The sequence below is a fragment of the Solea solea genome, chromosome 1, assembly GCF_958295425.1.
Source record: "Solea solea chromosome 1, fSolSol10.1, whole genome shotgun sequence".
NCBI classification, from domain to species: Eukaryota; Metazoa; Chordata; class Actinopteri; order Pleuronectiformes; family Soleidae; genus Solea; species Solea solea.
Window position 1 is genome coordinate 18,911,230 of NC_081134.1, and position 23,232 is coordinate 18,934,461.

Sequence of the window (23,232 nt, forward strand, 5' to 3'; positions counted from 1 at the left end):
GCTGTGCAGATCATGTCTCTCGTTCTCCGTCTGACAGAAAATGTCACGTTATTCTTGTTTACTCAGAGATTTAACAGAAGATGAAGTCATCATCATAGTGGTGGTGTGGGAGAAAGCGGGAGACAAGCAGATGCGCACGTGACCCATCCGGTGTAAACTGGGCCTTAAGGGCCTGAAATGATAAAAACTGCATTATCTCTCTGATGAAATCAAACAAACAGGAAGTTCATATTATGTGGTTGTCATTGCTACAGGCGCTGACTCCGCCCCCTCTCCACTGTATAATTTGTGCAGTGTTTATAGGCAAAAAGTCATCCTGCTTGTTTTCTGTCCAGGCCTTTTGTGATTTAAAGAGTAATTTCTACATAACAAAATCAACATAGAAGAAACTTAGTTAAATTTTGGGCTGTAGTTATTCCTTAAGTTGAGACTTTAAATACTTTCTATTTGAGAGTTGTACTTCTGTTACAATTATTGAGTGTATAAAAATATCATTTACCCACAATATAATCCAACTTTAGCTGCTTCTTATTGTTTTAATTTATTGTATAAGGCTGGGGTGTTAAACTCAAATGACCTGAGGGCCAATGAGCGTCTACTCTGGTCAAGTGGGAAAACACAACTGTATAGTAGTAGGTGGGCAATATGAGCTAAAACCTATATCACAATATCCCATCATTATGTCGCAATAAAGATATCCATGATGAAATTTCACAGAATTTCAATGTAAAAGCGCTCATTTTGAAATGGAACGATGTGTACTTCAGTATAATGACATATTTATGATGCAAAACTGAGAAATAAAGCAAAATATTAAGTTACATTGTGTATAAACACATGATATTACGTGGTGTGCTGCATATAGTCCGCGGGCCGCCAGTTTTGACACCAGGGTTAAGGTTAAATTTACGTCATTTCCCTTTTCCGTCATGAGTCAGGTCGAAACAACCATCATATTACTATTTGGTGTTGTGTTGCTTTGCTCTAAAATGTGATGATAGCACTTTGCATGAATGCTTTTAAACAGATTTTCCATCAACACTGACTCACATGTGTCAGTGTCAACACGCTACACTTCATCCCCTGCTTGTTCCAGCTCTGCATTTAGGGCACAGACATGAGTATGATGATGTAATAAAACTGAACAAAATGTCATTGGCGACACGGCAGAGACCTTTAAAGTTGAAAGTCAGTTCACTGATAAACTAAGGTTGGCTCTTTTAGTCACGTGTTTGCAAGGAAATGCGAGTGGACGTGATAAATATGGGAGAAATAATTACAGTAATGTTCAATACTTACAGCACTGCTGCTCTGCGAAGATTAATAGGACCTCTCTGGGTTTTTTTTTTTTTTTGGAACGTGGTGCTTACAACTCAACATAAAATTTGTTTTAATTTGTGATATTGAGTGCTAATGTACTAATTTATCTTGGAATATTGGTCATTAAACTCCAAGGACATGTTTGAGGAAAACAGGAAACAGTCTCAGTTCCCTAAATGATGGCTTTTCACCTCGTTCTGAGTCTCTACGTTGTATTTTTCAACTTCCAGTGCCGCGCTCGACTTCACTTGTAGAACGGGGAACAGAGTAAATAAATAAATAAAAATGCACCACTGTGCCCCACAGCTCACTCACTGTGAGCTTCTATGGGCCCCAGCTGGATGCTTTGAAACAATATCTCATTTCGTGATATTACTCTTCAATAAAGCCCCCGGCTGCTGCTGCAGAGGCCCGACACGGAACCATAAGAGGGGAGACGCTGGGCCTCCGCTCTCTTCTGTCCTGTGTGCACTGTGAGCCCAGGGGCGATGTACGGATAAAAAAGCTTTGAGACGGAGCGGGGACAGTGTGGTGGTGGGGGGGGGGGACAGGAGCACCGGGACGTGACGGCAGAAGATCCATTTAGATTAGGTAGTTTTAATATCCTTTAAAGTTTCCAATAAACAGCAGTTGGTATTAAAGCTGTAACAGTGTCGTTGAATAGTCCATCACATTTGATGCAACCTCTAGATGATGTGGCCTCGTCTCTCTTTGCTGTTGTATCAACAGCAGGCAATAAAAACATTTACATTTTGCAATCTGCTGCTTTCTATACTGTAAGGCAATTCAGACACAAGCGTCAGAGATACGCTTATTATCGCCGGGAGGCCATTTGAACGAGACTTTACTTCCAAGAAATATGTTGAAATAGATCTAATTATTCTATTCTTTAATTCACTAAGAGCATAAGAAGGTTATTACCTGTGCACACAGAACTGCAGGGTATGTAAATCCCTGCAAGTACAGAAAGTACAGACAAATAAGGGAAAAAAACCCAAATGTAGTGGGGATTCTTGTGTAAACAAGTGATGTTAAAGGTGACATAGAATGCTTGTATCACACATATATGTTAGTTATGGAGGTCTACTTACATATATTAACTTGTTTTCATGGTTAAAATCCTCCTAATCGCTGCAAATGAGCCGATCAAAATATCTCCTCACTGACGCTCTCGTCAGCCGCGCTGTTTCAGACCAAAACCAGCTTTCCTACTGTCCTGTGATTGGCCAGGTACCTGGAAGTGACGTAATAGATAGGCCAGCTCTCAGATACACAGCTCCCCCTCTGGCACGGTGGATGCTCTGCATCTCAGCAGCTACAACGAGAGCGTACATTCAACCGCAGAAGAAGAAGTCTTCTGCGGTTGAATGTACGCAACCAGATGTGCCCGGACTAGTGCCCGCACCGGGAGGCGCTACGGTTGTGAGAGGAGTGGTGAGGATTTCTGATGACATCATCAGCATAGGGAAGTGCCGATCCGCTTCGCAGAGCCCAGGAAAACAATACAACACTATTTTCTCAGCAGTGGCTGAACTGTTGTTCTGAAACTTTAGGGTTTCATAAACGAGGTAATGACGCAGATACACACACACACACAAACGCAGCGTTAATTGGAGCTTCCGGTCTATGTAGGCTTTAAGCTACAAAAACCCAAAAAAGATGGGTCAAATGTAGTAGATAATGATGCCTCAAGATAGAGGTAGAAATTTATAGCATTCTGGAACTAAAATTGGAATTAAAACAAACAGCACGGCAAGAAATTTTCCCCCCTCGTCTTCATACGTTTTGTTTTTATGTTAATAGCAGCCGTTTCACACTGAAAGGCCACGTGCGCCGTTCAGACGTCGCTGAGAAACTCAAACACAAGCTGCAACTGGTAATGAAGAGAACAGCGTGATGGCATGGGAAGATGCCCACTAATGAATTCACATAATGGGCGGAACAATCCATCCCATTATGCGACGAACGACAGAGTGAGATGGTGTAGCTTGATTGATTTGGTAAACACATCTCGCCTCAGGCTTCGAGTCGCCGTTTCTTAGAATTAAACTCGGGCGGTCGACGGAGAGCTGTGAACTTTTTAAACAAACACTGAAAAGGACGGACTTTCGGTGTCGTCAGTAAATAGCTGTTGTGTGTGCGCGCGATGTTTTGTGCTGCGAAATGCAAACAACTGTGGATGAAGTCAGGGCTGAGAAGACGGAATCAACTTGTGCAAGATGCGGTTCTAAATAAGAGTACGCAACATCCATTTCCCGGTCACTGCTCAGTCGTGAATACACGTTTAATTGCGCGTCTGTTAATCCCTCACACTACAGGATCATTTGGACAGATAATCTGCTCAAATCCGCCTTAAATCGGAAGACACCCACGATTGTCGTAAAAGGGCCAGATTGTAAAACAAATCTGGACCAATTATCCTCTAGTGAGGGACAGGACTTAACACAACCTAGCTCAGATACCCTGGTCCACCATCATCAACACCTGCTGTTACACTGAACAGCTGGGTAACTTACTGTGTAATTCACTTTTGTTTGTTTTCTTTACATACCTTGTTGATTTATGTGCCTGACACAGACTTTGCCGATACCACACCTGCTCACGTTTTATCTAAAACGCACACAATTAACCTTAAATGTTCAAAGCAAAGCCCACTGTGAAAACTGATAAAACATATTATTATTATTGTTATTATTATTATTATGAACTAGAAGCACTTTGCCTGAGACTCTTACACCAAACGCTCACCTGGTGTCATTTTTGTCAGACGACAAACAATCAAAGCAAAAAATTCTAAAACTACAGGTGCTTCATTTACACACTTAATGAGGACAGGTGGTGGAGGGTGTCTGGTGAAGTTGTGAGTGTCTCCAGAGCGGTGTGTGTGTGTGTGTGTGTGTGTGTGTGCGCGCGCGCTGAGCTGATTTAGCAGAAAACGATCCAAAGTAATCAATGAATAAATTAATGAGAACTAATTAAACTGTTTTTTTTTAATCAAACACTTTTCTCTGCCAATTTTGTGAAAAAAATCATCCAATGTATTTTGATGAATTTCACAACAGTTGAAGGTGAAAATTGTTAAAGATATTCAGTTTTAATGAAAAAAAAAATCTGACTTTCCATGATCCTCCACTTTCACCTGGCACGTTGTGGTATCATGTTGGTCATGTGATATTGAGAGTATCATCCACTCCAACCACTTAAAATACTGTTGGGATTCAGGAAGGACAAGGATTTCAGTTGTTTTTAAGACTAATTGTTGTACTTTTGTACTGTAACAGCTTATATTAATTCCGTTTTTTTTACAGTCTACATTATTCCTTCTCATCTTGTTGCTTTACTTCTGGTTTCATGTTGGTGCTTTTTTTGGCAAAGTCTGACAACATGTTAGCCAGATCTAGTAGATCTAGGGTTGACTGGTTTTCAAATCCAACTACACAAGCATCAGATTCACCCATTCAGGTGCTATTGTGTGTTTACAGCCTTCTAATGGGTGTTGTCTTATCTCAGTGTTCTGGAGACCCACTTCCCCTGCCCGTTTTAGATGTTTTAGATCAGGTGTGTTGGAGCAGGGAAACATCTAAAACAGGCAGGGCAGTGGGTCCCCGGGACCAGGATTGAGACACCCCGTCTTATCTGGTCCTATGATCTAGCTTTGCTTCTGAGGTCCGGTCTGGTGAACTATGCCATCATGTAGTCTGTCGGTCAAGTCATGGCCCACATTTAGACCCAAGTCATACTCTGCACTGTCCACAAAAGTCCACTAGGAGTCCGTGCTGGTGAGAAACTGCCACGACTGCAATTTAACGTAAACATGACTCGTTTTTCTGTGAATGGAACCGCAAAAAATGTGAGGCAGCACTTGTCTGAAGAGTTTGACCTGGGACTTGAGGCTTTGAATGCCTGATCCAAAACAATGACCGTCATAAGAGACCATGTCTCGCTCTAATGCATAATTTCCAGCGTGGAATAGCTTTCCCTTTGTGTCCGTGTGTTTCCCTCACCTTCTCCCAGTCCTGTCTTATGGGTGATGAGGATTTCTAACAGACCGGTGATGAAGTACACGTGTACAGATGTGAGCTGATCAGACGGAGCTGTGAAATATGGTTCCATACCTGTGAGGTATTCCGGGTCAGGTACGGGATCTGACAGCTCCTCTTGGCACTGAACCTCGGTTGGCACCGACGCCACCACCATGCCATCTGGGAGCTGCTGCTCGATGCCACGGGCAAAGTTCTTCTGCCTGATGTGAACAGAGAGAAAGAAGAGGATGAGCCATTTAGCGACGCGAGCACTCCGCTGTCTCACGTGTGGGGAAATACTGTAGATTAATGACAGGGAGGGAAATAAGAGATAAACCAAGTTTATTTCATGTCTCCCTTTTTTTAAGGGTTTTTAAATTAAATCAGTGATCATTTTATCAATCAATTTAAATTTAATACCCTTTTAAAATCAGTTCTGGGCATTTCGATTTGAATTCAGTCGGGGACGTGTGATTATTTCTGTTTCAACCTCAGGCAACAAAAACCTTACATAACTTAATAAATGAGTGGAGAGACAGGGTCCATACAATAAAGTATTATCTAGTTAGGCTGTCTCTCACTTTCAGTCACCCATGTGAGATGCATTAGGTTTTGTGCAGCAGCTTAAAAGTATATTTATGACTTCAGTGTGCTCAGTGCAACGCTGTGGTGGCTGATGTCACGCAACCACAGCAACACCATCATGGCAGCATATAATACCAGCACCTGTTTTAATAAAAAGTAAAGATGTTGGATGTCAGGGACAGAATGACGGGAGAACATTTTGCTGGATCACCAAAGATCCCAATGATGGCAGAGGTGGATCAGGCTATAAAACACAAAAATTGACTCTCCATATTGCGTTTCCACTAGCATAGTACCTGATACCAGGTACTTTTGTTAGTACCTGTTCTGGCGAGGTTGAGGCGACACTATGTGTGACGTCGCCAGTCTGCTGGCTACTGATCACAGTCACAGGAAGAGACTTCCGACACAAGAATCAAGCCGAACAATACCGAACTGTAGACCAGTTAAAAAGACTTAATCCTTAAAAACGTGGGTTAATCTCCAACATTTACCAGGGAAATGTTTAAAATCTCACTATTTAACAGAGGAGTCTGGTGTATTTAGCGACAGCACAGCTGATCGCGATCACGAGTGTAGAACGAAGTCACAGCAGCTTTATGCAGCCGTGATGTGATGACTCCGCCCACGTTGAATAGGTACTATTTTTGTAGTGAAAAACCAACTTAAACCGTGCCGCTCCGAGCTGGGACCATAGTGAAAAAGGGAACAAAAGTGAGCGCAGAGGACGGAGTGATGATAAACCTACAGCCAGATGAGTCTGCTTGTACAGTGATCACTTTTATATCAGCTACAGTTGTCAAGCATGACACCGAAGTTTGCATCCAGATTTGCAGCTTCCCAGTTGGCAGTGAAGTGGAAACGTAACTTATTATCATCACTTTCTTTTTTCACACTTCTTACCTATGTTGAAATGAGACATGGCATTAATATAAACCTTTATTCTATTTGACAGTTGAAGTTTGGGGGCACAGTCGTTATGAACACTGCAACTTTAGACTCTTTGTGAAGCGACGTGCAGGATGTCATAACAATAACTGTTTTACAGGTGCAATTAGCAACCAATGCTATAAATACAGAGCCTCACATCTCATCATTGACAGAGGTTAACAGCTGATTTAGAGTATGGTTATATCTGTGGAAAAACAACTGCGAGGGAGAAAATCAGCCTTGAAAAAAGTGTAACCAAAACTGCATTAACACCATAGGTTAGTATTCCAATATTGATTTTTAAGTTGTATATTTATAGATAAGCCCATGAATAGTGTAAACTTATCGACAAAAACACTCCTAGTTGTATGTTATAGCTGTTTGTGTCAAATGTGGTTTTATTAAAGGTGGTGATGATGGACAAAGGTGAAAGGAAATGAAGCCAGAGTGAAGGCTGTGAGGACAGAGAAGATCAGAAATGGATAAGTGTGCATCATATGTGGAAGACTGCAAAGAAATACTTTCTGGGCGAGATCAATACAGAGAACCAATTATGTCGGACTGTGCAGTGTCACGGGGAGACAAAGTCTCACATTAGGCACAGGATTTTTCATTACGGTGATTGCTCTGCTGCATTGCGACTCATTTTCGGCAGGAGAAGCCGACGTCCTCATTCATCTACCGTTGCCTCGGACTCTCGGTTGAACTCATTTCGTCCACTCCATCGTTCTTCGTCTGTGTGGCAGTTCGAGTTAACAAGGGTCCGCGACACAATGACTTCAATAAATCAGGGGCCGGGTCATTCAGGTGTCTTGGGGCCCAAAGCTGACGAGAATACATTTTTGGTGTCATCTAATAATTTTTTTTTTATTCAGGATGATTTATAAATGCTCTTGGACATGGGCAATCTTGTTCACATGGCATGTGCTAATGGAAAGTATCAGAGTTGAACAACATATTTCATAATTTTCCTCCAAATGGGAGCAAAATTTACAAAATTGACAACTAGTTTTTGGGAAGAAAAGCTGAAACTAGTGATTGAGACAATTAAAAAAAAAAAAAAAAACAGTCTTTTTTATCTATCCTTATGACGGCTCGTTATATATTGTCTTATTCAGGATCTTGATCTGTAAACTCCAATAAAAAAGAAAGATAGATTCAGCAAGGGTTATTTTGTTTGACCATCTCAGATGTGTCTTTGTCCCTAAAAATACACATATATTTCTTGCTTTTCCTCCCATTACTTTGCCTTTTCAACTGACTGTCTACATATACATATATATATACACATACATACGTATATATATATATATATATATATATATATATATATATATATATATAAAATATAAATATACATATATACATATATTATATATATATATATATTTTTTAATTTAATCCATCTTCTATCACTTTATCTTCCACATAAGGCGGGTTCACCCTGGACAGGTCGTCAGTCCATCACTTGGACACAAACGACCATCCACTCTCACACGTACAGTCAATTTATAGTTTCCAATTTGCCCAATCTGCAAATCTGCATGTTTTTGGACTGTGTGAGGAAACCAGAGAACACTCATGGGGAGAACATGCAAACTCCACGCAGAAAGACCCTTGTTCTGAACAGGTCACAAACCTGTGTCTTCTTTCTGCAAAGGCAAGAGTGCCAACCACTACACTAACTTTCAGATGATCACTTCCTGTATGCTGGGATTTTTTTTCTGCCAGTAATCACATCCGACATCATCTATTTAACCCTTTAACACTTCAGACTCAAAAATCTTTTTTTCCAGAATAACTTTACAAACAAAACAAAACAAAACAAGAGCTTGCATATTAAATTTGAACAGTAGAACATATATTCAAAATAAACATTTTCGATTTTTTTGTCTCAATGTCCTAAAACAGGCCAACAAACTATAGAAACTATAGGCGTGTTTCCAATTTTTTCCATTTCTGGCAAAAAAAGACACTGATCTGCAAGGTTCCTGCAACAATGCGAGTGAAATGACCGTATATTAACCACATGTTGACTTTGACCTGCAACTTCTCCGCTTTCAGAAACCCGTAATTACAGCAATGCAGAGTGTGCTTGTGCGAACGCGTCGTCTGAGATATGCTCGGTGTTAAAGGGTTAAATAATATATCTACAGAAACCATAAAATTTAGATTACCTGTTCTTTTCAGTTATATATCCCCTATATATTCAAAAAAACATACAGTAGCTGAAATAGTGAAGACCTCTAATCTCCAGAACAGCAGTGTGTCTTATGTGGGGGGGCAGTGTGGCTGCTCTACTCTTAAAACATGAATTTAAGGAGAAGCAACACAATTGAGAGGCCCACACTTCTAATGTGGCTCAGTTTTTTTATTTTTTTTTGTCAAAAACCAATGAAAAACCCATGTGGGTTGTATTGACACTGGAGTCACACATCTGTCATTTTTTGTTGAAAGCAATTTTCCATGTCTTCAGCTGTCAGTTTAACAAAGCCCACCAAATGAGAATGCAATGAGTGAATCCCTGTTGACCCCCCCCCCCTTTTTTTTTTTTAGATGCATACTAACTAGAATACAAATGAAGAGTTTTCATTGCTGCATTCATGTCTGACAATCTTAATTGTTCATTTTGTTCCGCGCCGACATGTAAAATTGAACATCCAGCTGGCGCGCTAAGGTTGTCATAATTTGCCTGAAAATGAATTCTCAGGAACTGCCAAAAACTTACTAAACTAAAAACTTTGTTTTTCCTCAAGTAGGAGCAGCGATGAATTAATAAAAAACACACAAAAAGAATAAGGTATTTGATTTACGACCGAGACCCTTTGACTTTTTTTGTTCAGCTTTCTTGACACTTTCTCCCCAGACGCTGTGACTGAATAAACTCACAGCTTTGAGTGAGAATCAATGGGGGAACTCATCCACCTTTTTCTCGCCCCGTACACTCCGTCACTTTAATTAAAGGAGTCAATGAAGGGGCAGCCCCTTGAGGGAGGGGGATATTGAAGGTGGGTGGTTACAGTAGACAGAGGTGAGCCAAAAATATGAAGACGGTGGGGGAAAAAAAAAACAGGGTGGGGCGGCTGTCAGGTGGGAGGAGTGGCCTTAATTATTGATCCACAGCAGCCACTGGGATGAGAACAAAGGGCAGTAAAATATTCATTAAAACCCACTCCGAGCTCATGTGAGAGGGGAATAGAGAGGGGAGGAAGGACAGTGTTACGAGTAATGAGCAGAGGTTAGATATTTAACATCTCATTACTGGAGTCCACCAGCTCCTGCCGAGAGAGCCTGATAGAGACCGCGTCCAGGGCGCTCTGTGATATTAACCCGGACCATATCAAGCCCGATGCTCCCGAGATGTCACCGTGACCTTCTCCCTGGGCACAGACACATATCTCTTGTCGCTTTGTGACCAAAATGTCATTACGTCCTGGCGGCCTGCTGCCACTGACAACACGACTGGATGTTAGCGGGAAATCCGATAAATAAAGTTCACTCGTTTATGAAATGACAATAGCGAGTCTGTGCCACCTGTGAAGCCAGGGGACGGAAGAGAGGAGGGTGATTTCCATGCAGGGACGGAGGGGTGCATTTCATTTTCTTTTTTCTTTATGAAAGAAAGAAAACATGAGAAGCTTCTCAGGCCTGGTGAGCTTGAAAGACAAACCATGAGGGAGAGGCGTGCCGGGTGGAGAGAATCAAACCAGCTCTGTGAGTGTGATGAGGCTCTTTGGAGATGAAATAAAAGAGGATTGGATGCCCAGTATAGTTGCCCACTGTGGCAATGTGTGTGTGGGTAAAACTGTGTGAGAGAGCATGCATATCTTAGCATGCTATTTCCCTGTGAGTGTGCACATGTTACGCCACACTGTGCATCTGCTCACACCACTCTCTGCTTTCTGTTTATTCTCTGCTTCCCGCTGTTGCATCCAGCAGTGGAAATAGAGACGCTTTGCAGGGGCCACAGGTCCATTTCTCCTCCTGTATGTCGACCTTTTTTCCCAGATAAATAGAACATTGGCAGTCGAAATGTTTCCCTGAAGGGATTGTTTACTCTTTTTTTTAATTTTCCAATTTCTGTGCGGAGGTTGGGGTTTTGTGCAACGGAGCATGAAGGCGGTGCAAAAGAAAGTAAAAAAAATAGTGCTCTTGGAGTTGGGGGGGGGGGGAAGACCACTCATGATCAAACGACATTAAAATGTGACGACACTCAAGCACAGTGGGGTAGGAGATGTAAAAGAAGTGTAAGTGAACACCTCGCAGAGGTTTCCCTTTCTCCGGCTTTGTTCCTTTTCATTTGCTTTCTATCAAGGGTACAACATCTGACACAGCGATGGGAGGACACGGGCAACGGCTTCGTCGTTTCACTTGCGTATCTGTGTTCCCGCAGCGACTACGTCAACTGCAGCCTAAAGTGGCTGTGAGAAATAAGTGGATTTCCCCAAGTTTGAACGGTTTCTCTGGCTCGAGGTAATTTAACAGGGACTGGGTTAAGTGCACACTCCTCGCTCCTCTGTGTTACCGTCTAGTGTGATTGTCTGATTTCTCATAAGAATTACTTTTGAATCAGTGAGTCCACTGTTTGACACTGTACATTTGTGATGAGGGGGAGGAAATCTCTACTTCTCTCCTGCTGTTTCCTTTTGATAGAGAGAGAGAGAGAGAGAGAGAGAGAGAGAGAGAGAGAGAGAGAGAGAGAGAGAGAGAGAGAGAGAGAGAGAAGACTCAATTCTTTAGAAAATGGCTCTTGCAGGAAAAAATCAGAGGGAATCATCATCCACGAAGCAAATACATCAAGAATGTAGCACCACTGGTATCGGTATAGATTCAAATGTGTTGGATCGAAAATTTCTAATTAGCTCTGACAGACTCCAACTCCAAATATCTTTATTACTGAAGAGCAATGAACACAACTAATTCGCAGACATCTTACTTTAAGCTAGTGCTGACAGTCACTTTAACCAGTTTAATCAGTGACAAACATTGCCAACATCAAACACTATGAGCAGAGGCTTATGAACATTCTGGCTAATGCATGCAAGGATCCGTTAATGGTCCTTGGGGCTTGAGGGTTCAGTGAGCTCCTGAGACTGCAGATCATAGCAATGGACAGAGTTTGAGTCCAGGCAGTATGATAAAAGAAGCAGTGAGCCTTCACTGATTGCTAAAAAAAACCCCAAAAAAACAAGAACAACAACAAAAAAAAACAACCCTGTTTAAACGGAAGTGTTAATGATCTAAATTGCTTGCTTCGGATCTTCTTCAATAGAAAACGCCATTTTTGTCATTTACATTCCATTTAGAGGAAATAAGACAAGGAGGCATGGCACACAGGAAGACATCAGTGTGAGGGACAGTTGGTACAGACCAATTGCAATTCTCAAAATGAATAAACAGAAGTTTGGATTCTTAGGGCCAGGTCATACTTTCATGTTCCGCATTAGTGGAGAGCCACTTTGCATTTCCGCATTTGTGTGTCCGCGCCTTATGACGGTCTGTGGCATTCCAGCCTTCCAAGCACTCACTCTCATATTCCATTTTAGTTGAAACAATTTCTCACCAGTGTCCTGTCTCCTTGGATGTGGACAATGACTCATATAGACCCTATATAGATGACGGCATGACTGGTTGCAACTTGCGTGTTCCCACACCTTGGTTAACATCAAATTCAAGGACCTTTCAAGGAGCCTCTCAATTCCAGAATTCCATCAAATTCAAGGACATGATGTGCTGACACAGCTTAAGATGGGAGGGTAACTTGTAAGAGCCGGCGTCCACGTTTATTGATTTACAGCACGCTCTGCATCTGGACAAGTGATTGTCTTTGGGATCTTGGTCCAAGTCGGTCTTTGTAGTTTTCTTTGGCGAGACAGAGATCTTGGAATGTTCATCTCCTGTCATTTGCTCTCTCTTGCTTAATGTTACTCGCTTGTTGTTTTGCGTGGAATCTCACATCAACAGGGGAGAGAGAGACTCCAAATGTGTTCCACGTCGGCCTAGTCTACGTTTACCTTAATATCTGCTAGCAATTTTCAAAAACTTCAAAGTTCACAAACTTTTAAGAATGTCAAGGACCTGTAGGGACCCTGCTTGACTACTTCTGCTACTGATACTATCCCACTATGTTATTTTAAATGTGTCACTAATGGCTCACGATTGACCAGTAACACATTAAATTGGGCAGTTTCTTTGGGGGACATGTATTGCTTAAAGCCATCTTTCACATGCAACACCAAGTAACTTCCTTGCACTCTCTTCAAACTCTTACCCGATCGTCCGTGTTCAGTTGTGATGCACTCTTCCCGTAACTTTTCTTCATTTCACATTCAATATTCATCTGTTGTAATTAGGCTTAATTTCATCACATTGACTCTTGGTCAGTTTTAATTCATTTGGTGCCATCTCTTATAATTAGACATAGCATTAACTGCGCCTCCCAATGGAGTCTTGCTTTCGTCTTCCATCAACTCATCTATGCAGGATGCACTCAATCCGCCTCAGACCCTGCTTTCTGTTCACAAGCACTTCCAAATGAGGGCAGAGCATTGGAGATTTACATTCTTGATGATGTTAACTTTCCTGCTTCACAACTCCAGCGGTGGATCCCCATGTGGGTGCGTTGCCTCCGGGCAGCGGAATCCATCCACGGCCCAAATTAAATTCCTGGGCCGAATATGACTTTGCTGACCTTCTGGCTTCCCGAGTTCAGCACTGAATGCAGCACACGGACAGCGATAATTAACCACTTTCAAAAAGGACTGAGCTTTCCAAATCAAACGCTTTCCAAATTCTGAAAGGGATACAACATGCACTTAATATTTTGCCAGTCTCCAAAGAGACTGCACTAGTATTTGCCTGAGATTAGAAGACTTTCATCAAGGACAATCCCTGGGAGTAGCATATTTTTTTACGATCACTATTACTTTTTATTGGGAGGGAATTGACATTGAAAAAGAAGCTAATATTGCATAAAATCATGAAACACCCTTCAAATTTATTTATTTAAACCAATATTCTTTTAAAACCAGTGAAGCCAGCGCTTCCTACTGGTTTCCATTTTCTATTGAGGGATTTAACCCGTGTTGTGAGGACAACCATAGATTTCATATTGAATTTGCAGGCTCTATGGGCTGATTGAGTGACTGCAGCACCTTTTATAACTTGTAGTCATCCAGCTGTGGGGATCTGGACATAAACAAACCCTATGGAGGTGTGCATTTTGATTTATCTAATACGCAGTCACTTAGGATAAGCCTTGATTACAATTTGTACTTTAGGCAAGGGCTTGCTTTATGGAAGGCGGCATCTTGGATCACCATCTTACTACAGCAGCCAAACGAATAAACCAGCATAGGCATGCATTTCTGCCCTGTGAGGCGGAACCTTACTATGCGAACAAAGAATGTTTAGTGCGCATGCGTCAACACGCGTGCAGCCTGTTGCAGTCGCTCCGTGTAACTTTCCTATTCTTTCTTATTTTATTCGTTTTTTCTCTTGTTAAACTTCTTTACTTTTAAACTATTTTATTTTATTTAAAACCACTCTATTTAAATATGCTGGTTGTCAATATGATTGCCTTTTTGCTCGCTGTGATACTGCTACAAACCGGCATCGCAGCACAACGAGTCCAAGCCGATTGGATTGTTTACTCCAGAGAACAGCTGACTGACCTGAGGCCGGCTGGTCTAGCGGACAGACCGGCAGAGGTTCCAGCGGAGCTACGGAGAAAAACGCATCGGGGACGCAGAGGAGGATTGAAACAGAAGAAAAACGACGGGTTGAGACAGCGGAGGTTAGAAAAGCGGAGATTTAAGACGTGTCTCCCCTCTCTCATCATGGGGAACGTGAGGTCCCTGGGCAACAAGATGGACGAGCTGACAGCGCCGGCCCGGAGTCAGAAGGAGTATCGGGAATGCAGCATAATGTGTTTTACAGAGACATGGCTGCACCAGGATAATCCTGATGACAACGTCTCCATCGCGGGCTTCCACACCGTACGGGCCGACAGAGACTGCGCCAAGAGCGGCAAGCGCAAAGGTGGGGGCGTCGCTGTGCTGGTAAACAACCGATGGTGCAACCCCGCTCACATCACCATCAAGGAGATCATCTGTGACCCGAACATGGAACTTTGTGCTGTTGGACTTCGACCATATTATCTGCCCAGGGAGTTTTCACAGGTAATCATGGTGGCTGTTTATGTCCCCCCCTCTGCAAACCCGACATCGGCAAATGACTCTATTCACTCTGCCATAGCCCAGCTACAGACTCAGCACCCAAGTGCATTCATTGCTATCTCGGGTGACTTCAATCACATCACCATGGACACTACACTCCCCACATTCACACAGTATGTGAGCTGTCCCACCAGAGAGGAGAGAACCATTGACTTGCTGTATGCTAATGCTAAGGAGGCATACAGCTCCTCTCCTCTTCCCCCACTTGGCAGGTCAGATCACAACCTGATTCACCTCAAACCCTGTTATGTGCCTGTGGTGAAGAGCCAGCCTGTAACCACAAAGATTGTGAGGAGATGGTCTGATGAGGCCTATGAAACACTGCGGGGATGCTTTGAAGTGACAGACTGGCAGACGCTCTGTGAGCCGCATGGAGAGGACATTGATGGGCTCACAGTGTGTGTAACGGACTATATCAACTTCTGTGTTGACACCATCGTCCCACCGGAGACCGTCCTTTGTTACCCAAATAACAAGCCGTGGGTAACAAAGGAAGTCAAAACCATCCTCAATGAGAAGAAGAGGGCTTTCACAGCTGGCAACAGGGAGGAGGTGCGAACAATCCAGAAGGAGCTGAAGGTGAAGATCAAGGAGGCCAAACAGAAGTATAGGAGGAAGCTGGAGTGGAAGCTCCAGCAGAACAACATGAGGGAGGTCTGGAGTGGAATGAGAACCATCACTGGCTTCCGACCAACCAGCAATAGAGGAGTGGGGGCAGCATGGACTGTGCAGACGAGATGAATCTGTTTTTTAACAGATTTGACTCTGTGACCCCGGCTCATCCTCCCATGGGCTCCTCTCCTGCATGCCTGCAGTTAGCGCCCACTCCACTCTCTCTTACTCCCCCTTCCTACAGCCCCTCTTCCTCCAGTGATGGCCCCCCGCACACCTCCTCCTCCCCTGGCTCCCAAAGTGACGACACTCTCCAAGATAACACCCCTACTCCTCACTCCACATCACTGCTGACCAAATCATGAGGCAGCTGAAGAGACTCCATGCAGGCAAGTCTGCAGGACCTGATGGTGTGAGCCCCAGGGTTCTGAAAGCCTGTTCCCTCCAGCTATGTGGAGTGCTACAACACATCTTCAGCCTGAGTCTGAGTCTTCACAGGGTCCCCGTGCTGTGGAAGACGTCATGCATCGTTCCTGTGCCCAAGATACCACGCCCCAGCGGATCCAAGGACTACAGACCTGTGGCACTGACGTCACACATAATGAAGACCCTGGAGAGACTCATCCTGGATCAGCTCCGGCCCATGGTGAGACCACTACTAGACCCCCTCCAGTTCGCCTACCAGCCCCGACTAGGAGTTGAGGATGCCATCATCTACCTGCTAGACCGTGTCTACGCTCACCTGGACAAGCCGGTGAGCACTGTAAGAGTCATGTTTTTTGACTTCTCCAGTGCATTCAACACCATCAGGCCAGCTCTACTGAGTGAGAAACTGACAGCTATGCGGGTGGAGCCCCCCCTTGTGTCCTGGATTGTGGATTACCTGACTGGCAGACCACAGTATGTGCGCCTGCAGCACTGTACATCAAACAGACTGATCAGCAACACTGGGGCACCGCAGGGGACTGTCCTCTCTCCCTTCCTCTTCACCCTGTACACCACAGACTTCAGCCACTGCACAGAGACCTGCCATCTTTAGAAGTTTTCTGACGACTCTGCAGTAGTTGGACTTATCAGTAAGGGTGAGGAGACTGAGTACAGGGGTGTGGTGGACAACTTTGTCACGTGGTGTGAGCAGAACCATCTGCAGCTCAACGCGACAAACACTAAAGAACTGGTGGTGGACCTGAGGAGGACCAGGGCTCCAGTGACCCCTATCTCCATCCGTGGGGTTAACGTGGACATAGTAGAGGATTACAAGTACTTAGGGGTGTACGTGGACAATAAACTGGACTGGACTAAAAACACAGACGCACTCTACAGGAAGGGTCTAAGCCGTCTCTATTTTCTGAGGCGGCTGAGGTCCTTCAACATCTGCCAGACAATGCTGCGGATGTTTTACGAGTCTGTGGTGGCCAGTGCCATTCTCTACGCTGTGGCGTGCTGGGGCAGCAGACTGAAGGTGCGGGACGCCAACAGACTTAACAAACTCATGCGCAAAGCCAGACATGTTGTTGGAGAGGAGATTGACTCCCTGACAGCAGTGTCAGAGAGAAGGATGTTGTCCAGGATTAGGTCCATACTGGACAACTCTCTTCATCCTCTCCATGATGTGCTGACCAGCCACAGAAGCACATTCAGCAAGAGACTCATCCTAACACGCTGCACCACAGAGCGCCACAGGAAATTTTTAACTGTGTAAATTTATTCTTATTTTATTCGTATTCTTGTAACTTTTTAATTTTATTCTTACTTATTCTTATAGTTTTTAACTTTGTAATTTTCAAAAAAATTGCTGCTATAAGATTTGTTTCTGCTATAACATTCGTTACCTTTGTACACTGGAGCGCTGTGACGAAAGAATTTCCCGCAAGGGATTAATAAAGTATATTCTATTCTCTATTCTATTCTAATGGCAACCTCTCTGGTGTGCTGAGTCCACCGTTTGTTACCATCTGCAGAAGACAGCGCTATTAGATGGCACTTAATCTAATCACGACCTTTACATGGAGACTTATTTTTAAAAATAACTGAACAAACAGACAAGCATGACCATTCTCCTCCAGCTTCCAAAAGTACTTCATGCATTCTCTAACATTCTGTTACTTCACTCGTCTTCTTTTGTAGCAACTCAAGAAGCTTCATGTTACCTTGTCAAGGCTGGTCTTTCGATATATAGTTTATTCCTAATAAAGTGTGTGCATTATGATCCAATCTCTCGCCAGCCTCAGCTCGCAACTGAACAAACCCTTACAGCCTCCTTTTACGACTTTAAAAATTGAGTAATTCAGCCAGCGAGACAGTGATGAAGGCCAAACATCACCAATTAAAATAATTACTTCCACAAAGTGGAAGTATTTGGTTTCCATTAGGAATAGTACCAAAATAACCGGCCCCAACCATTGTATTCTTTGGTACCCTTCCCGTGATGTACCAGAGTAAAATCTCCATTCATCAAAGGATTGTCGTGTGGCGATGCCAACACCCCACACAAAACGATCCAGACTCTTCTCATTTGTCGTTCCACGCTGGTGGAATGACCTACTAAGCGCTACCTGAACAGGCGCGTCCGTGTCTATCTTCAAGAAGCTCTTGAAAACCCAGCTCTTCCAAGAACATCTCTCACCCTCTGTCAGTCCACTCTTTCTTAGAAAGAAGTCTTTCTAAGACTACTTCTCTGTAGCTTATTCCTCTTTTGGAAGTCTCTTTGGATAAAAGTGTCTGCTAAATGCTTAAATGTAAGTGTAAAATGGTACGGAACTGTTAGACCGGCTCCACCCACGACAGTCAGCTGATTGGGCAGCAGAAAAATGCACTGTCACTCCCTTGTGATCATTGCAAACATCCCAGGGAGTTCGAGGCAAATGCCGGCAGTCTACTCTCATACAAAGCAACAGTCACAAACTGAATGTCCTCCATTGTCGTCTGTTGTGTTGTATTCTATGTCATCGCTCGTTGTTGTAACGGTACAACGTTACACTACAGGCCTATGTACAGCCTACACCCCGCCTACCACGTAAAGGTACTGTTTCTCAGTCGAAAAGCAAGCCTGACCCAGGACTTTACTATTCCAAACCATCCCGTACCAAAATGCACCATGACGGAAACACAGCATGAGTAGGCTCAACATCACTGCCACTGTCCATGATAAGAGTTGGTGCTAGATAAGGCTTTTAATTATTGACATTGTTAGTCCCTGATAAATTATTCATCCCCATAGTCCTCTGATAATCCTACCTCACACACTTGCGTTCAGTATCTTAAACAAAAGGTCTGTTTTTTTAGTCTTCAAAGTCTGACTGTATAGTCGCCCTGATGCTGTTGTTGATCAGATAATTGTCAGGAGCAGAAAAGCACTGCACCAATAGTTTTTCCAGGATTAATGCATGATTTTTAGCAGAGAAAAGGGACAGAGAAAAACACCTGACTGTGAAAACAGGGTGTTTTGACCTTTGTCAAAATAATGTTGCTTATTTTATTGGCGTCTTACTTGTTTTTATGTCTTCTACATCTTTACATGTTTTATTATCTTTTATGTATTTTAATATCACCGTAGAGGACTTTGGCAAACCGTGTTGTTTTTATAAGTGCTTTATAAATAAAATGGGATTGAATCCAAAAATAAATCCAAAGACCAATGTGACACCATCTAATAGTGAACGGTTTAAAGGTCATTGAAAGGTCATTTTGGGGCTGCACTTTAACAAGTTTATAAAAGGACATAGCTTGTTTATCACTATGCTTATTAATTCATTCATTCACTGATTTATCGTTGTTCTCTTCCAGTTATGACAATAGGGAAAGAAAGAAAAGAGAAGAAAAGAAAGAGAGACAAGACTACAACTGCAGCCGTGTCATTGGCCCTCCACTATACTCTCACTGTGGCCAACCTTCGAGAAGTAGAAAGCAGGTTGCTGAATTTCTTCAGGGTAAAAACAGCAGGTCACCAGCTTTGATATGTGGACGACACTGGTCAAAATAAAAAACTCAGCCCTCACAGAGCATGCCAACTCACAGGTGAAATATCTTTAAAGGTGTATCACAAAGACAAGTTGCCCTTGATTCAGCTTGTCTTGTATAACCATGACCTGGATAATTGAGAATTTTCACAGACATTGCAGTTGAAAGAAGACAGTCTTGCTGTAATGGGATTTTGCCCGCAGTGTTTGAATCGCTAACCCGAAATAGCAGGAAGAGGCAAAGTTTCAAGATGTTTGGGGGATGATTGTCCTTTTAAAAAAAGTGGGTCAAACTGAACTCATTGCACTCAATCAACCCAACAGTGTTTGGTTGCAACATGTTCGATATGTTCAATTTGTGTGTTTCTCACATAGACTGTGTATAAAAATGGTCTTCTCTTTGCAAAACAAACCCCCTTAAGAGTGAAGCCTTAAGATTTGCAAAATATGTGCTTTGGTTTATTGTCTTTTTTCCTGAATGGGAACATCATTTTCAAAACTTGACTCAAGTGAGATGGAGTTCTTTTAAGCAACCACCGTAGTGGACCTGTTCTCGTGCCTTCCCCACATCTGATAAACTTTGTAATTGATTTTCAATGGCTTAATCCTGAGAAAACACAGACTAGACGAGCCAGTCCAGATGCAGGACCACACACTTGGCATTTAATGAAACTATTTCAGGGAGGAGACACCACGGCTGAGAAGACAGAATCAACTTGGCTTGTATAAGTTAGGGTTCTAAACGAAAGTTTGTTTCCTGGTCAACTCCCTTTAAACGTACGAATTGAAATTGGGAAGATTCTGATGCATCCAATGACGTTGAAACCTCGTCTGTTAATCACTCACACTACAGGATCATTTGGCCAAATAATCTGTTCAAATCAGCCTAATATCTGAAGGCACCCACGACTTTCGGAAGGGCCAGACTGAAATCTGGCCAATTATCGTCTAGTGTGGGGTGGGCTTCACTTTTAAAACCAGCAGATTATATACATTTATATGTAAATAATGTATGTATTTTTTTCTTCTGTCATCCACATTGAGCTTTAGATACTTGATAGCTGGAATGCAGGTCAATATCCACTAACGCTGTTTTACTTAGGATATTACTTTTGTAGACAAAGGCCCAAACCCCGCTCAGATAAACTATAACTTAGCAACGTCCCTACTTAAACTGCTCACCTGAATGTGGCCTTGAGGATTTGCCCAGTCGTGCTCTCTTTGCTGTGGTTATTGTATCCGTAGAAAAGGTCTCCGAACACCGTCTGGTTCGCAGGGATGTCTGCCACTTCCGCGCAGTCCACTCCCTCGGTGCAAACCTCAGACAGCGGCAGGCACGATCTTCCGTCTGGTCCACGCTTGTAGTCCTCGATGCACCTGGAGTAAAACATAGTAGACATTTTGTTGCATTTCCATGTATAATTATTTCACACACCAAGTTTTACCAGACATCTCACTCCTCCTGAAGCTGATGTGAGTGATTTTGGCTAACTTCCTGTTTGCTGTTGCGGTTAGCATTCCCCTCCCTCCTCCCTAAATCACATCATTAAAAACAAACATTTATTACAAAAAGGAGTTGTGAATGTGTGGGAGAGCGTTATTGTGTTGTATGAACACATGATAGTCCCACCCATTCATCCCCAATGGTGGTCATTTTCGACCCAGAACCCGAAAGGTATGATACATTTGAATAAACCTCTCAAAACTCTCTGAATGTGTGATTCAATTCTACGGGAGGGTTAACATTTATTTTAATGGTTTTTCACTGACAGCGGCTTTAATTGTCCAGTAATTAGCTTGTATCAATTTATTTGTTTTTAGCCGTCAATTATGGAGCGAATGGCACGACAGGAAGCTGCTCTCGCTCGGTAAATTTTAACTAATAATGGTTGGCAATTTGGCAGATTAAAGGAGTAATGAGTATACACACAGTATTATTACTGTGTGGTGGCACAAAAACTACCTATTACAGGTTAAGCACATGTTTGATTATCTTCTTTTTTTTTATATTAACTGAAAGCCAATTAGAATAAGTGCAATCCATTTCACTTTGCCCCCTTATAAACGATTACGTTTGCATTGTATTTCTCACGGAAATGAACGACGTGCATCCGAACGCACGTCTCGTTTTATAAAACATTTGCAGGGCTTGTGCGGTTTACATGTTTACAGCTTCTTTCCTGCCTCTGGTGGTTTATTGCATCACATCTCGGCACTTTACCGTCGATCGACCGGTGGGACGGAGTGAAACTTTAGTGCAAACGCTGACTGCAGTGTGCGTTGCATCACCTGCCTGAATGTGCTTAAATAAATGACAGCAAAGGCCGAGTCGTAGCACAGATGTAAACACTCGCTAGGCCCCAACGTTCTCTCATGATTATCCGGCATGTTTTCGGTTTATAATGAATGAAGTAAATGTAAAAGTAAGACCGTGTTGTTGACTTTCCTTGGATTTATTTACATCACCCACTCCAGGCTCTTGTGTTCCTGACAGTCTACTTATTAAAAAAAGGGTACAGTGTGTAAGATTGAGGAACATCTTGTGATATCGCTCACCTCACCCCTCCCCTCCCCCTCCAGAAACTATAATAACCTTAAAGCAGGGGTGTCCAAACTTTTTTTTAAACAAGGGCCAGAATTTATAATGGGAAGATTTCTGGGGGGCCAATGGTGCTTTTTTTTGGTTACAGTTATCATCTTTAAATGGAAATATAACCAAATCTAAGCAATGGAGGAGTGAACCAAGGGCAACTTGTCTTTCTTTCGACATTTGGAGTTAAATAACATAATATGAGACAAGTGCATATAGCTGTCCGTCACAGGTGACCAAAGTCCACCCCTGGCCATGAATAAGAACATTATAAAACTGAGGCTGTGGGCCAGCGGGCCGTGATTGGCCCACTGGCCAGACTTTGGACATGCCTGCCTTAAAGCAACCATAAAAAATCAAAATGTGTTTGGTTTGTTCCTTCAAAACATAAACGCCTTGATAAAAAAGAGCCACTCCACATGTTAATATAAGAGAATCAGTGTTCTGTGGTCATGAACAGCAAAAAAGAAAAAAAAAACATCTGCCAAATGGAAATAATTTCACCAAAATCTTACACAGTGGTCCTTTAATTAAAAATAATAGCCATTTAAAGTTCCTAATGAATACTTTACAGATACAGTGAATTGTTCATACATGGACTTTGACTCAAAGACGTTGTTATGCAGGTACTGTTATGCAATGTTATCCAGCCGCTGGTTGTAATTTATGGATGAGATTGGAAATGAATAGATAGGTTTGAGACAAAGCTTCTTTTTTGTAGAATTTGTGTTTTGTTATTTATATTTTAGTTACTAATTACTCTGCTTTAAAGTTTGCTGACATCGCCAAGAGGATGAGGCAGCGCTCACAACCCCCACCCACACGATCCACTGGAGCTATTATTACCCGATTCTTTCCTGCAGATCTGCAGAACATGTAGTTTGGGATAAAAACTAGTCCCTAAAATAAATCCAAAGCTCACAGTGAGCAGACTAGGTTACTTGTTAATTGTATTTAATCCAAATTGAATCCCCCAA

At 42.7% G+C, this 23,232-nt stretch overlaps 1 protein-coding gene across 6 annotated transcripts in view; it reads right to left on the minus strand.

Annotated features, from left to right (window-relative positions):
* The window catches only part of astn1 (astrotactin 1), a 384,487-nt gene that overhangs the window by 176,483 nt on the left and 184,772 nt on the right, over window positions 1–23,232 (minus strand). For all 6 annotated transcript variants that reach the window (XM_058632934.1, XM_058632930.1, XM_058632932.1 and 3 more), the window contains 2 exons: window positions 20,848–21,042; window positions 5,436–5,563 (listed from right to left, as the gene is read on the minus strand). In XM_058632934.1, coding sequence (XP_058488917.1) covers window positions 5,436–5,563; window positions 20,848–21,042 — 323 coding nt within the window. The remainder of the gene's footprint in view (window positions 1–5,435; window positions 5,564–20,847; window positions 21,043–23,232) is intronic.